This window comes from Cryptotermes secundus, unplaced genomic scaffold (assembly GCF_002891405.2).
Source record: "Cryptotermes secundus unplaced genomic scaffold, Csec_1.0 scaffold744, whole genome shotgun sequence".
In the NCBI taxonomy this organism is placed as follows: domain Eukaryota; kingdom Metazoa; phylum Arthropoda; class Insecta; order Blattodea; family Kalotermitidae; genus Cryptotermes; species Cryptotermes secundus.
In genome coordinates, this window is record NW_019718624.1 from 160,518 (window position 1) to 175,265 (window position 14,748).

The window sequence follows — 14,748 nt, forward strand, 5'->3', positions numbered from 1 at the left end:
CTCCTGTATATATTTAATACATTTATTATCATGTTTAACATGTAAAATGTAAATATCCTTTACATTGTGACAAATGACTTACTACTACAGACAGAGACTCTGACAAAAGACAGACCCGTCCTCTCGTCAGAGAGGGTGCCCCATAATAACAAGACCTAAACTGTCAAATAGTAATAAATATCTTGTCATGAGCCCCACATTAGGCTCGACACCAAGATTGACTGACTGACTGACCATCAGTCGCAATGTGACTTTGACTTTGACTTTGAGTCTCCTGAGATGACAGTCGAATATAGTTGACAAGAAATATCAAGAAATGAATTATTTAATGACTCTGACAAAAGACAAACATGTCATCTCGTCAGAGAGGGCGCCCCACAATAACAAGACCGTAACTGCCAAAGAGTAATAAATATCTGGTCATGAGCCCCGTATTTGGCTCTAATTACAGTGAGACTATTATAAATCCGTTGTCAGGATACGACTGGTGAAGACAGCAGGCTGGTAATGCTTAGCGGGTGCTGCTGTGATTTGTAAAGTGTGGGGAATGCCGATAGAACTGTAATGGCCTGTAGTGTGTATAAGGTGTCAATAAATCGAATTATCAATCCAAAACCTGTTTATAAGTCACGCACACCTCCAAATATCTGATAATATAATTATTTTTGTCAGCATATGAGCTTAATTAAAAAAGAAAGAAAATCTATAAGTAAATTCATTAAAAAGGAATTATTACAAGAAGGTGACTTCAAGGTTATCCAAAGTATTTGCCGATTCGGCACGATTACAAATAATTTTTAATAGAATTTGCCTTCAAACAAAATCTACATATAAATACCGACCATTAAATTTCTTTCTGTTATAGTTGATTATAGGAAAGTGGAATTTATGGCGTTATTTGAAATTTAGAAGCTTAACATTCGTGGAATTTCATGAAAATCGGTCAGATTGTTCAAAAGTTAAAAACTGAAGGATACACAGATAGATACAACCTACATACCATTACAATCTCGGACCAATATCCCTAGGAATGGAACTGAATGCAGTCCAATAAAAATACACGCTGATGTTTAGAGGGACGCAGCTTACGCGATCCAAGTTTATTATGGGAGGAATGACGAAGCATGTTAACATCTTTATGTATTTGGGACTTAATGCCATATGTGTAAGAAATATTTACGCTGATAAAAAGACTATAAATTTTCAAGAGATAAATGGAGAAGTATGAAGGAATTTAAAGAAAAAAAAAACAAATAATAAGCAACTAAGATTCTAAGTTATAAAACATCGATTATGTCAATTTTGCTGTATGACTCGGAACTATGGACATAGAACGAAAGCAGAATTGAAGCAGAGTAAATGGGTTTTCTTAGATCGGCAATAGGAATACTTGTACACTGGAAGTGAAGATACGAGACAGAACCTGCAAATTAGCAGTATACGTGATAAACAGGGCCCGGATTTTGATGACATGTCATCTTTTTTTCCCTTGTATCCTATGAGATACTCTTAAATATATAAATCTCGGATATGAGCTGCTGGTTACAGAAATGTAAATTTTATAGGTGATTTTTTGACATTTCTAGGTTTAAGGTCATTTTTTCATTTGGGGGTAATTTTTTGGTAAATTTTTGGACTTTTAAAGGCATTTCTTGTCATTTTTGGCCATTTTAGGGAATTTTTCTTCATATGTTTTTTGAAATGCGAATAACATGGAAGCGAAATGTTCTTTCTTTTCTCCTTTAGGTCATTTTTCTGGATTTTTTTGATCATTTTATAGGCCACTTTTTTAATATTTTCAGGTCATCAAAATCCGGGCCCTGCATATTACATTTTTGGGTCATATTTTAGGTCATTTTTCTGGATTTTTTCGGTCATTTTATAGGTATTTTTTTTAATATTTTCAGGTCATCAAAATCCGGGCCCTCTTGATAAATGATGGGAATATGCAGAGAGGACAGCAGAAAACAAGATTCCAAAAGGAATATTAAACTATAGATCGAGAGGAAAAAGAGTTGTTGGATGCCCTGAAGAAGGTGCGGATTGATAAAGACTCCAGTCATCTCTCAGCAACCACAAACATCACACTGACAATAGAACATATAAGGGCACTTTCATTCATCGGCAGAATACAAATACACAAGGAACATCAACAACAAAACGACACCGCACAGTTACCAAAAAATGTTCATTTTATTATTCAAATTAAAGGAAAAGAAAAAGTGAAAACATTTAAATTATAATCCATGTTAATTAATATAAATATGAAATGTACACGCGTCTAGCAAAAGAAGAACAACCGTTTCTATGCAAAGGCGAGATAAACGCACCTTTGTAACGATAGAAGAATTTTTGGAAAACAGTGCTTTCTGTGTAGTTCGTGCCGAGTTGTTTTATGAAAGACAGTCTGAAGCAAAGAGTTAGAATCCCGTTTGAAGGCGGTGTCAAATTCCTCCTCCTTAGCCCTGCGAGGCTTAGGAGGCGACGAAAAAGAACCCAGTGCCTGGCGGTATAACCGGGCCACCTTGTTCCTGGGGGACATAAATACGGGGACCTGGCCGTCCAGGTTGGGGGAGTCTCGAACCTGAGATGGTAAAATGTGATCGTGAGTCCTGAGGGACTCGGACCTGGGAATGAATGCGCTGGCGAGAGGCAGTAGCAACTGAAAATAACAGTCCCATCCTCTCGTGAGAGAGGAAGTTACATAAGGACTGTAACCTCAAGTGTTCAGTTGGAAAATAAAATTAGTGGTCGTGAGTCTCAAGGGGCTTGTCGCCAAGACGAACTGATTAGTGGTAAACTACCAGCTGTAAAGTAAATCTGACTCTGACATGGGTTGTCCAGTGACTGAGGTTAGCTCTTTCTAAGGGACCCAAAGACTAGGTGTGTGTCTTCGCCCTCACCTGAGGACGGAAACAGATCTAGGGCCGAAACATTGTATTCTCTAGTTTTTAGAATACGGGACGACGAAGAAAGTCCAAAAATATCGTAATTCTGAGTGTTATACACCATCTTCAGAACCCTTTTATGGTCTACTCGACTTTTTTCTTGTCCACGTCGTCCAGACCGTTTCCGAGGCCCACCCAGCCTCCTATTCATTAGGCACCTGGGACTCTTTACCGGGACTAAAGCGGATGGGACGTGAAGCTGACCACTCATCTCCAACTGACACATAGGTCAAGAATAAGTGGATCTATCCATGCACTCCCCAACACATTCGTGGTGTAGTGCTTAATTAAGCACAAGGACAACTTTACTTTTACCAGCGTAACAAGGGATGAAGTGAACATAAAATGGAGAGTTCGTATCATTCTTNATGAAGCTGACCACTCATCTCCAACTGACACCTAGGTCAGGAATAAGAGGATCTATCCGTGCACTCCCCAACACATATTCGTGGTGTAGTGCTTAATTAAGCACAGGGACAACTTTACTTTTACCAGCGAAACAAGGGATGAAGTGAACATAAAATGGAGAGTTCGTATCATTCTTTCTGTCGATCATCTTGTTCCAGCTCCGAAATCAACTTCCATTGGGCTTAATTCTGGTACAATAAATATGGCGCAAAATTTAATTCCAGTTCCTACTAGCCCATTGTGAAATTTATATTCACAAAATCCTGAAACAGAAATTCCTTTAGAACTGTCATTCATATAAAGAATAGTAATACCTCATGAAGAACTGGTATGAGTAACATTTACGTTATTTGATTGTGGCTGTTGCTTAAAAGAGTTAACAAGCAAAGAAAAATAAAGTGTAGGTATATGCAGCTGTATACCTCTGTGATTAATACGATCATAAACATAACTGTATACGCAGTTAACTAGATATGCATTTACAATATATAAGCATGAAATCGAACGTGCGATATATCGAGAACGAAGTATACACTTGCAACGCACATGTCCCTCTCGGCAATACGAAGCAATTTTCATGAGCCTGCATAGAGGTTTCCTCGGTGGACAACTTAATATGTGAAGAAAGCAGTCTTCTGGGATTTGGCACCGTGTATATGTGGTGTTAACCGACGTTTCGGAGGAACGTATCGCCCCCATCTTCAGGGTAGAAGAAAAAGTATAAGAATTCTGCAAGCGACAACACCGTGAGAAACGGTAAAGCAGACTGNGACTGTCAATTCGCTTTCTAATTCGAAGGTTGGACATGTGGCTGTGATGGGATAACAAGGATTATATACATGAAACTGGTGCAGAAATCTCTCACAAGACAAAGAAGGAGAAGAGTTGATAAAACTAATATGAACTTAGGAATATGTGAACCTTGATGGCTGAGACATTAAAATCTTAAGATATGAGCCTGGATAGCTCAATAATTAAAATTAATTACCACATTGTATATGTGAAATTCCTGGTTCGAATCTCGGCCAAGGTATCGAGTATTCTAACTTGGGACTTTTTACGGTATTACTGAGCCTCTCTCTAGCCCAATGCCATGATAGTCCCTCGAAATAGTCCACGACTGCTCCTATCCAATCCCTACAACTTCGCCAAATGGTAATCCTGTGTTTGCCTGATGATGGCTTTAATAGCCGAAATATGTAGCTAAGCTAATTTTAGCCTTGACCATTGTATTGTTGTGTTGCAACGGACTCTAATAAAGAATTGTCCTTAATTGTTTCATCCATCAGCCGAACCATCTGACAGTTCATACTTCCACCCGTACAGTCATGCACCCAGCCATCCTTCTGTTGAAACAATTCTGGAGCAGACGTGCGCAGCTCAGAAATAAGAAACGGAACAGGAAGTAGTTATACTCACCGTTCATAAAATGATCCGAGCCGGTGACCATCATTCACTAAGCACTGTGTCCGACAGAGTTATCATCAGCCTCTGGATTCATTTCCTAGCCCACTGGTGACCTGAACAGAATCACAAGTCTGGAACTTGATTGGTCCCTTCACTTCCATTGCTTCAGAATTTTGTACCGTGTCGAAACATCATGGAGAACCGTCCTCATGAAATGTTCGCTCCAAACTGACCTGGCGACGCCATCGGCGGCAAGTCCACTTTTGCGGGAAGGGGCAGAGCGACACATGCGTCGTAGCTTCCGCGTATTGACCAAATATTGCTTCAATGAATAAACAACCCTGACACTAATTGTACAAGCAATTTCGTTCCGTGAACTTACATTAGTTTCCATTTCATTGACTGATGTGTTTGTATCTTATAACGAAAATACGACATTTTAGCTCACGGTATATCTTATTCAGTATCTCGAGTTCAGGCCCCGTTAAAGCAGAACAATTGAATGCAGAGTGACTAATTCGATTCTCAAAACCAGACCTGGCATTACTCTCTTCATTGGACCCTGTGGCCGATAATCTGCTTGTCGGTTTTTGCTCGTTTCAAATATGTTAAACCTCTTACGGAAAACACTGCAGGAATGTATTTCTCTAGGTTATACTGACAAATTATTCAACAAGATTTTGATTACACTATATAGATACACATAAATAATGGTTTCTTGATCATCAAAACATTTCCTGTCTATATATATTAATATCTTAAGAATACCTTTCTTTCCGGAGAGATTTTGATACAAACCACCTGTTACGTTAAGGGAGGAGGAGAATCGTATTTAAGGAGAAATAAGGAAGGAAAATTAAAGAATGCTGAAGAGGGGAATCTATCTATTTTACTGTCACATATTTAGGGGCGTGACTGTAGACGGGGTTTGGACTGAAGATTCGATTTATTGACCACGTTAACACACTACTCGTAATTACACTTTACAGATCACTGCCGCACACAGACTAGTGTCCTCAGTCTGTTACAATCTCCACTAGCCGTTTCCTGGCAACATATTTTAACATAGGATCTATAACAGTCTCACTGAATTACATACTCCAGATATCACACATAGAGTCTTCTTTTCACAGCCGCCCTCTTGCAACTAAGTCTTTTCTTCACAGCTTCCCCTACAGAACTCCACTGAACTGCCAACCCTCAACTAAACTCTCACACTCACCAACCAGCTACTTCACCCAAGTGAACTGCTCTCAGATTTTTTATATATATGGCCTCGGGGCATACCCAACAGAAACACCGCCTCCAACAGTCCCTCTATTGTTGTTATTAGCGGTTGCCTAGCAATAGTTCTCTTTACCGGCCATTACGAAGCAATGCACATTCCTTCTAGCGATCGTTGCATAACAAGTACATGCTGCACTATCTGTCTATCTACCTACCCATCTATCTATGATCTAAGCTGTATAATACATCTAATCTGTCTGTCTCTCTGTCTATATATAGGCCTACAAACGAATTTTGCTGGGGAAATTTCTTAGAAGTGAAGCATTGATTTTAAATAATACGACAGAGCGGATGTGGAAGATAACATGACGAGGATCGTAGGCGCTTTTGAGGTGAAATCCACCGAACAAGTAAGTTGAGGCTGTACAGCTTCTGACTCGTATGCGAGCAGTGCCTGCATCTAATCTCCTGCGAGATACTGACTGGCCGTCAGCCTAGCAGACTGTACTGACTGTGATGTTTCGTGGTTTCCTTCAGACCCTATATGAAATATAGGGGTTGGATATTAAACTAAGCCAGGACCGTTTCCCTTAAATTCATTTCCCATTCATTATTCTATGATCATTCCTTCGAGCTACATGAGATGAGTTACAAAGAGCATCGTTAAATAAGCCATAAATAAACATATTAATGCCGGTCACGGTAGCCGAGCGTTATAAGGCATATACTGTCTTCGCTCGCTTGGAAACCGGGATCGTGGGTTCGAATCCCACTCAGGGCATGGATGTTTAGTTTGTGTGTGTGCGTTTTTCTGTGTTTGTATACATGTAGAGGCCTTGCGACGAGCTGATCACCCGCCCAAGGAGTCCTACCGAATGTGTAAGATCTAGAAAAACCGAAGTGAACGGAGAAGTTCATGGAGGTAGGCCTAGGCGCACTGGGGCTGTAGCGCCAAGGAAAAAAAGGCACTAACCCACTCTTAGCCTGGAAGTGCCGAAAAAGTCAGAAGAAACTTCAATCAGGATGCCCGATATGCCGACCGATATCGGAATGGGAAAACTTCGAATGCGAAACAAGAATTCTGATCAACCCTGAAGCGTTCAGTCCTGATTAATAGAAGGGAAGATAATATTAACAAGAGTTCATTTGGCTCGGGATAGAGACGCGATAATGAACCTTCGAGATAATTGAAGGCATTGATTTCCTTGAGTAGCTGAACAACTGTCAGCTTAACAAAAAGGTTCTGTGACGTACATTTATTTAGGATAGTAAGAATATGCTACCGATAGTGTAACAATTTCTACACGCGATACGAGGAAGTCTTCGCAGCCTTGTGTAGGCGTTACGTTTGCTGCTCTAATGGATTGTATAGTCCTGCACCAGGAAGAGCAATTATTACGTTCAGGACAAGAATCGTATATTTTGCCCCGTACAGTAGCCGCATGCCGTGCACTGTAGTACATACAGACTTCGGAAATCGGCCCTATGTCACAAACTCGAAGCCGGAATTTCGAAGGAATGACAAAATTTCCTATAATTTTTCCTAGTCAATTCCAGATCAGTTATTTAGAATTTATTGTATCCAGTTTTCTTAGCAATTACGATTGTGGTCTTCCGGACTATGACACCGTGTAGTTTTATGAGAGGATAACGTCGTTTCGGAGGAACATACTGCATTCATCTTCAGAGTTACAATATGTAAGTTAATTTCTTTACCCTCTTTTCTTGGCTCACATGCCAATATTTCTTATAAACTTCCTACGAACCCAAGCTTGTTACTGAACCCACACATTTCAGTCCTAAAGAATAGGACAGCATATTCCTGCAAAACATTGGTGATCTCCCACAGAATTCAAATATACCACAACTCGGAAGATCGTAGTCTTAATACTCATGCCTGTGGATATCTTAAAATCGACTTTTTTTATATTGCTAGTGGGGTGGGACTAAGTCCCTTGTATTGCGGCCACTTCTGGCCTATTTTACCAGCCCCAGATGATAAGTGAGGGTGATCGTGGAGAAATTGGTGGAACGAAGATAGGCAGGGGAAACCGAAGTACTCGGAGAAAACCTGCCCCAGCGCCACTTTGTCCGCCACAACTCCCACTTGACCAGACCCGGGATCGAACCCGGGTCGCCGCGGTGGGAGGCCAGAGACTAACCGCTTGAGCTATGGCGCGGCCTAAAATCGACTTAGATATACTTAATTTATACATGTATTTTATTAATTGGTAGCACTGCTACTGCGGAAGAGCTGAGGGGAAATAATACTGTAATAGAAAATGTCCTTGCGCCAAATTCTTCGAAGTATGAGAACAGGCACTGCAGACGCTATCCATTTTTCTCTTGATAAATATGTTTATAGCAGGGGAAATCGTATTTTTTTTTTAGTTTGCTGTCAAATAATTTAATACGTACATAGGGTCCAGAAATGAAGTAATTTCTACGAAGACAGCGATGAATCTTCGGCAGCTGTTGTTTATCAGTTTGTTTTTTGTCTTGAGAAATACAAACTTGATAGTGTTAACATACATTCTTATACATATTACAAAGCATTACTAAAATACATAAGCAGAATTCAGTTTTTTTAAAATAACTGCTATGAATTCGTTATACATAATTCTGCCTGAAATTAATGTAAAAAAAAGTACTAGTTCAAAGAATAAAGATATTTGTGTATCACGATTTTTTGAAGGCTGTAAAATCTTCTGAATTTAGCTGGACGTAACTTTCGGGCTTGCAGAGTTACAATTACTGTTCAAAATTTGCCACAAATTCAGTATATGCCTATTGACGAAAAGTACGTATGTTAGAATATTTTCTAATTGTAAATTTAAGAAACCAACAAAACTTTTAGATAAAATGTCTTGTGTTTCTAACGGTAAAGCTCATGTAGACGGACTTCTTTCGGCGGTGGGAAATGTGTGGAACGAAAGAAGAAATAGTACAAAATAGAATTTTTGTAGGTGAAGTTTTGAACTAAATCCATGGAGCAGCCAGTAGTTGCTTAGCCAATCAAGAAATTTCCAGAATTGTATGGAACACAAAGGTTCATTATCATCTTGACTGTAAACCGCCACTAATCTACGAGTATATCATGCGCCAGATGAAACCAGTTGGCACTGCCACCTTCTTCCTTTAAGTCTAATATTAATATTATCATCCCTTCTGCATCTATATCTCCCTAGTGGACTCCTACCTTCAAGTGTTCCTACCAAATACCCTATATGCTCTCCTCTTACATGCCAGCTATATGCACTGCCCATTTCATCCTTCTGGACTTTGTCATTCTAGTAATATTTGACGAAGAGTACAAGCTATGAAGATCCCCATTACGCAGTTCTTTTCTAGCCTCTTATTATTTCTTCCTTCTTAGGTCAAAATATTGTCTCCGACGCCATGTCCTCAAACACACTCATTCTATTCCCCACCCCCCACTCCATGTTAGTGACTATACAGTAAACACATACACAATTGCAGGAAATCACAATTTGTTGGTAAGCCAGTGCGTGTCTCATTACTCGAAATTTCGTCATGTAATAAGGCACACACTTGGAAGTGAAATGCAACTGTAAATACTTCGAGATCTGAAGGTGGTTTATTGTAGTCGAGAAGCTTATTGTAGATCCAAAACCACGAAAAAAGTATTTGAGGAACAGACGGAACTATAAGAGATACATACACGGTTGCAATATATTCCTCGAAAGAAAATAAACAAAGGGCTGACCTGACTGAACTTTTGATAACAAAGACTGTAATTGAGGAAAACCACGGAAAATATTTTTGCGTGTTTCATAAGTGTGTGTTTATTACGTTGGTACGCGTTAACACAGAGAGAAATGAAATCCGAATATTTCCCAGGAAAAAGATGTGGAAAGGTGGTAACTGTGAATGCAAAGTGATAACTCGGTAACACCTATTTTTAAATGGCTAATAAGACTGCTTTAAATGTGGATTTTAAAGTGAACCTGTTGTTAATAAATTCGTATTACATCTACTAACTCTCCTGACATGTTGCAAAATTGATACTTACTGGCAAAATTAAAATATTATGCAACCGTTAGATGAAGTGTAACGTATTGGTTTAAGGGTTTAAGCCTTACATTGTTACACAATCAAAAAATAATTTCGAAAGGTCGAAAAAACATCGATCGGGCAAGTTTTGACATTGATCAACTCCATCACATGCCGACATTGATTAAATTCGCATTATGTCCAACTTAACTTCCTGCTCTATGATTTACATTTCATGATGTTACTCCGTGATGATTTCTGTCTTAAAACATGCACTTGCTTGGCCAGAGTGTTTTTCCCCCACTATTCCAAAAAGTATTATTACATACGTAAATAAAAGTTTCGAAAGATTAATCTGGATTTTCAAGCTCATGCCCTACTTTCTCTTTGTTAATACGCCAGATGGCACTGGTTGTCAGAAAATCTCGTTCGATCTCGTTCATCGTTTGCAGTTAAAATTTAATATGTGACTTGTTTTGGGGTTTTGAATTAAGGATGGTTGTGGGCGCCTTTCCTATTGCAAAGTTAGGTGCTTTGTTAGTAAGACAAGTAAGCAAACCCATAGCAAATATGCTCATAAGAAGGGCTAAAAACTATCCATTTTTTAGGAAATATATATGTATGCCACCCGCTCAGTGTAAGTATCTGTTACTGCTCAGTATAGGTTAAGTGTTAAGTACAAAGTTACGCTGGAATATATAAAGGTCGAATTGGAATATTGTAATTACAGGAGGAGGGTACCGAGGTGATGCTTTGCAAGCAAAGAGAATTGATATTTCGATATTATCATTTCATAATTTAATTTAGATTTACATTTAAACAAACCCGCAGACAGCGTTGTGAAGATTACTAAATTATCCTGGCTGTGTCTGCATACACGTTTTGAGTAGAAGTGTATATAGTGCTAGCATAATGAAAAGTAAAGTGGTAAAGTTGTCCCAATGAAGTCAAAAGGGCGGGAGGGAGGTTGGAAGTATAGCATCACCAGGGTTGACCTTGGCACTAGATGAAGGTGAGTGATGAGCTTCAAACCCCAGCTGCCTGACCTCCAGGTGCTCATTGGATAGGAGGCTTGGTGGGCCAAAGCCAGTCTGGATTCTGCGGAGAAGAGAAGAATCTCTTGCCTTGCTGGGAATCAAACCCAGGCCATCCAGCCATAGCCTATCACTATGCCAGCTGAGTTACCACAACTCCTGTACCATCACTATTTATATATGTATTGTGACAGTGCTTTTGTAAATAATTATACTTCAGCCTTAATCTCTTGCAGTTGGCTTTACACACATTTGCCATTTATAGAATGTGTTTGACACTTGTCAATAATTAGATACAGTGCATTCAGAACTAAGTGTGAAGTTATTTTGAAAGCCATGGATGAGGAGATTTTGGCCTTTACATTTAACTCAGGTCACAAAAGTATAAATACTTGACATCATATATTCTAATAATGACAACATATTTCATATGAAGAAACTGTGCAGATAATTCCACCCTGGACAGAGGACAGTTCCTATATTCATTTTTAATGATTCATATTTTAAAACAAGTTGTTAAAAATGAATACAGGAACTGTCCTCTGTGTAGGAGTCCTGGTAGGAGACGATTTTTCTCATCTCCACATTGTGCAGACTGGCTGTGGGGCCCAGCCATCCTCCTTTCCAGGGGGTACTGGGGGTAAAGCAACGAGGAAGCGAAGCTAACCACTCACCCCTAACTAGTTCTGAGATCGAGAATATGTGGATGTATACATCCACCCCCATCACACATCTTCATGTTAATTAGTTAAGCACAGGGACAACTTCACTTCACTTCCCCCTCCCCTAAAGTTTTGCACAGGATTTGATGCCATTTATGGAACCATAATGTTTGCCGTTTTGCTGTACAATTGAGTGCTCTGAGCACATGAACATCACAGCTGATACAAGACATTGATTTCTGTCAGTAGAGGTGAAGTCAGCATTTATTGCATTTGTTACAGTTTATATATGGCTACATTATTGCATAATATGAAAAGGTAAATGGTAACAGGCCACGGAGGCCCATAGAGTTGTGAGGCGTTGAGGCTCCCACATTTTTTAGACAGTCAGCTCGCAGATGGTGATGAGGTTGTCAACCTTACATGCTGGCTGCCCTTTATCCCCAGGAAGATTCCTGGTACTCATTTCTGTTAGAGACTGAGTCAACCCCAAGGCCATAGTATTTTGGTGGAACTTGAGTTAAAAGCTAGTTGCATAAGAATTTAATATTTTGGATAAAATTGAAGAAATCTCCAGTGAGTTAAATCCATAATTTTATAATCAAACAAGTCACACACAACCTCAATATTAAACAACCTGTGAAACCTATGTAGCATCATCAAATAATCTAGAAACTGAAGCACACACTATAGTGTACAATTAAATAAGTATCACGTCCATGATGTGTATGTATTGACCCGTCTTCTGGTGCACACAATCTCACATGTCACTTCACTACATGTTTCGGCATCACTGTGCCATCCTCAGGTGTGTTATTTACGTTAAACTATTGCACTGTTCGCCATCATGTGTCGTTTGTAAAATGTATATTTGTCATGTACTGTGTAATAAAGTTTATATATTAAAATTTTGTTAAGATTTATCATCTTATACATCATATTTCAAACTCACATATTATATCAATCTTCCACTATGGGAGTTGTTCTTCCTGTGTTTTGTGTATACTGCGTCTTGTGATGTGTCCTCTTGTGGCTGCGTGCGTATCATGCAGTATCACTGTGATGTCAGATGAAATTCATTGTCCACCATGCATGGGCTTCCTGACTCTGACTGACTATGTTTTCTAAGATAGACATACCTACATTACTGTTTTTTTGTTTTACAGTTTACAACTGGTGTGAAGTGAAGTCAAAAATGTGGATATTGAAGCTTGGGAAGCCAGTTAGTGTTCCAACCTTGAGTGAAACAATGGCAATTGAACTAGGAGCCAATCTGATTGGTGAAGGCATCATTTTTATTATTGCAGCAGGAGTTTTATACTTGGAATATACCCGGCAGGCACGTAGAGATCGATTGAAGGAAGAAGCAAGACAAGATGAAATACAGAGGCTGAATATGATACTTGAAGATCTCTACTTTCAGAGTGAGAAGCAGGATGCGCAAATACGAGAACTAATGAGAACCGTTCATGACCTTCAAGGTCGAGTCATTCATAAACCATGGCTAGGGCGGAAGGATTCACCTCCACCCCCACCTCCTCATTCACATTCATCCCATCCTCCACTGCTTCCTGTGCGAGAACTGGATGCCGATGGAGAGTTGAAACAAAGAAACCCTGGAAATAATGGAAAACCTGTTGAATGTAGTAACAATGGCATAATTTTACAGGCTTTAGATTATTTTGATTATGAGGTGAGAGGAAGACAGTACCATATATCAGAATCATAACCAATGAATACTTAGCAGGAGGTAAAACTTATGTTAGCTCAGTGAGATACAGTAAAGGGAGTGTTTCATCCTGTCTGCTGTCACTTTTAAATTAGATTAACGGCCGTGGGGATCCGTTGCGCTGACCACGTGACACCCCTTATTCGCAGAAGTTGGCATTAACTTCCCCGACAAGCGGCGGTCGCTCGGTTGGTATAGTTCGCTTGCGGACTACAGGCCATGGAGTGTGTGTGTTGTTGTGTGATAGAACTATCCAGATTTTAGAATTATCATGGAAGGCATACGTAACAATATACACCAAATGTATGTACATATTGTAAATATTTTTTTGTTTCTAATATTTCATTTCCTTATAGGTTTAGAAAATTTATATTATTGCCCCCCCACCTTTCCCCTAGCAAACAATAAATATGTTGTGTGTTGATAATTTGCAACAAAAAATATTTTGTATTTTACAGATGTTTATATTCAGTGGTCTCATATCCCATGTTACTCCAATCTTTTGTTGATAGCATCTGATATATTTTGCACGCTAATCTGAAAAATTAGTTCCTGATTTCATTTGTTTATAATACCAAAAGAATGATATAAATGAGAAACTTTTTTTTTGGAATATAGTACGTGGCATTTGATAAGACAAACTTCACATCTCCGCACATCTGCCTGTGTGTCCAACACATTTACAAAGTGTAAGTGCAACATTCTACTGACATGTGCAGGCAGTGACATGGGAAATTTTGAAAAATCTTGACTCTTAATCAAGTTCTTCCAAAGGTCTTTGCATTTTTCTTACCCTTATCTCTCTTCCTCCTCCATCTCTACAAAAAAAAAATTATCAAGATACGACTTCTTGCTGGGTATTCATTTGGACCTTAGTCAAATTTCCTGTAATCCATTTTCATACTAGTATTGTGAAACTGTGTCCTGCCCTGAATAAAAATTATGTTTTGTTTATTCTTGCACTCTTCGATAGTGGGCCACTCTGTGGGGGTTGGATGATGTCGGCAGGAAGTGGGGATAGAAGGAACATGCAGGTGGATACGTGGGGGTGTGAGATATGCCATGAATGAAGTTGGCCCTTTCTGAAACCATTCCACCTTCACATCATTCTTCTAGTGTTTATAAGCAATGCAAATTAGGGAATTAACTTTTCAGCCACACTGCAAAATGTATGGTATTGACCATAATTATTTTTTAAGGGATGGGGAAGATCTGACAAGAATCCAGATACTATTTTATGCACATACAGTATGGCTTCTTTGGTCATTGCTGTAGTGTGACCAGTATGGATAAAAAGCCTCTGATACAGCTTACCATTA

The 14,748-nt window shown here is 39.2% G+C and overlaps 2 protein-coding genes and 1 long non-coding RNA gene across 3 annotated transcripts in view; 2 read left to right on the forward strand and 1 right to left on the reverse strand.

Annotated features, from left to right (window-relative positions):
- LOC117282177 overlaps positions 1-2,967 on the forward strand; it is a 76,889-nt gene extending 73,922 nt beyond the window's left edge. The window contains exon 3 of the long non-coding RNA XR_004512823.1: positions 1,908-2,967. This is a non-coding gene — a long non-coding RNA (uncharacterized LOC117282177). The remainder of the gene's footprint in view (positions 1-1,907) is intronic.
- LOC111862433 (synaptotagmin-14) overlaps positions 1-4,974 on the reverse strand; it is a 69,177-nt gene extending 64,203 nt beyond the window's left edge. Inside the window, exon 1 of the mRNA XM_033750748.1 lies at positions 4,776-4,974. Coding sequence (XP_033606639.1) covers positions 4,776-4,809 — 34 coding nt within the window. The 5' untranslated portion in view covers positions 4,810-4,974. The remainder of the gene's footprint in view (positions 1-4,775) is intronic.
- A 5,453-nt stretch (positions 4,975-10,427) lies between these two features.
- LOC111862457 (putative OPA3-like protein CG13603) lies at positions 10,428-13,532 on the forward strand. The gene is made up of 2 exons (XM_023847885.2): positions 10,428-10,641; positions 12,867-13,532. Exons 1-2 carry the CDS (start codon positions 10,500-10,502, stop codon positions 13,427-13,429), a joined length of 705 nt encoding a protein of 234 aa, XP_023703653.1. The 5' UTR covers positions 10,428-10,499; the 3' UTR covers positions 13,430-13,532.
- The last annotated feature ends 1,216 nt before the right edge of the window (positions 13,533-14,748 follow it).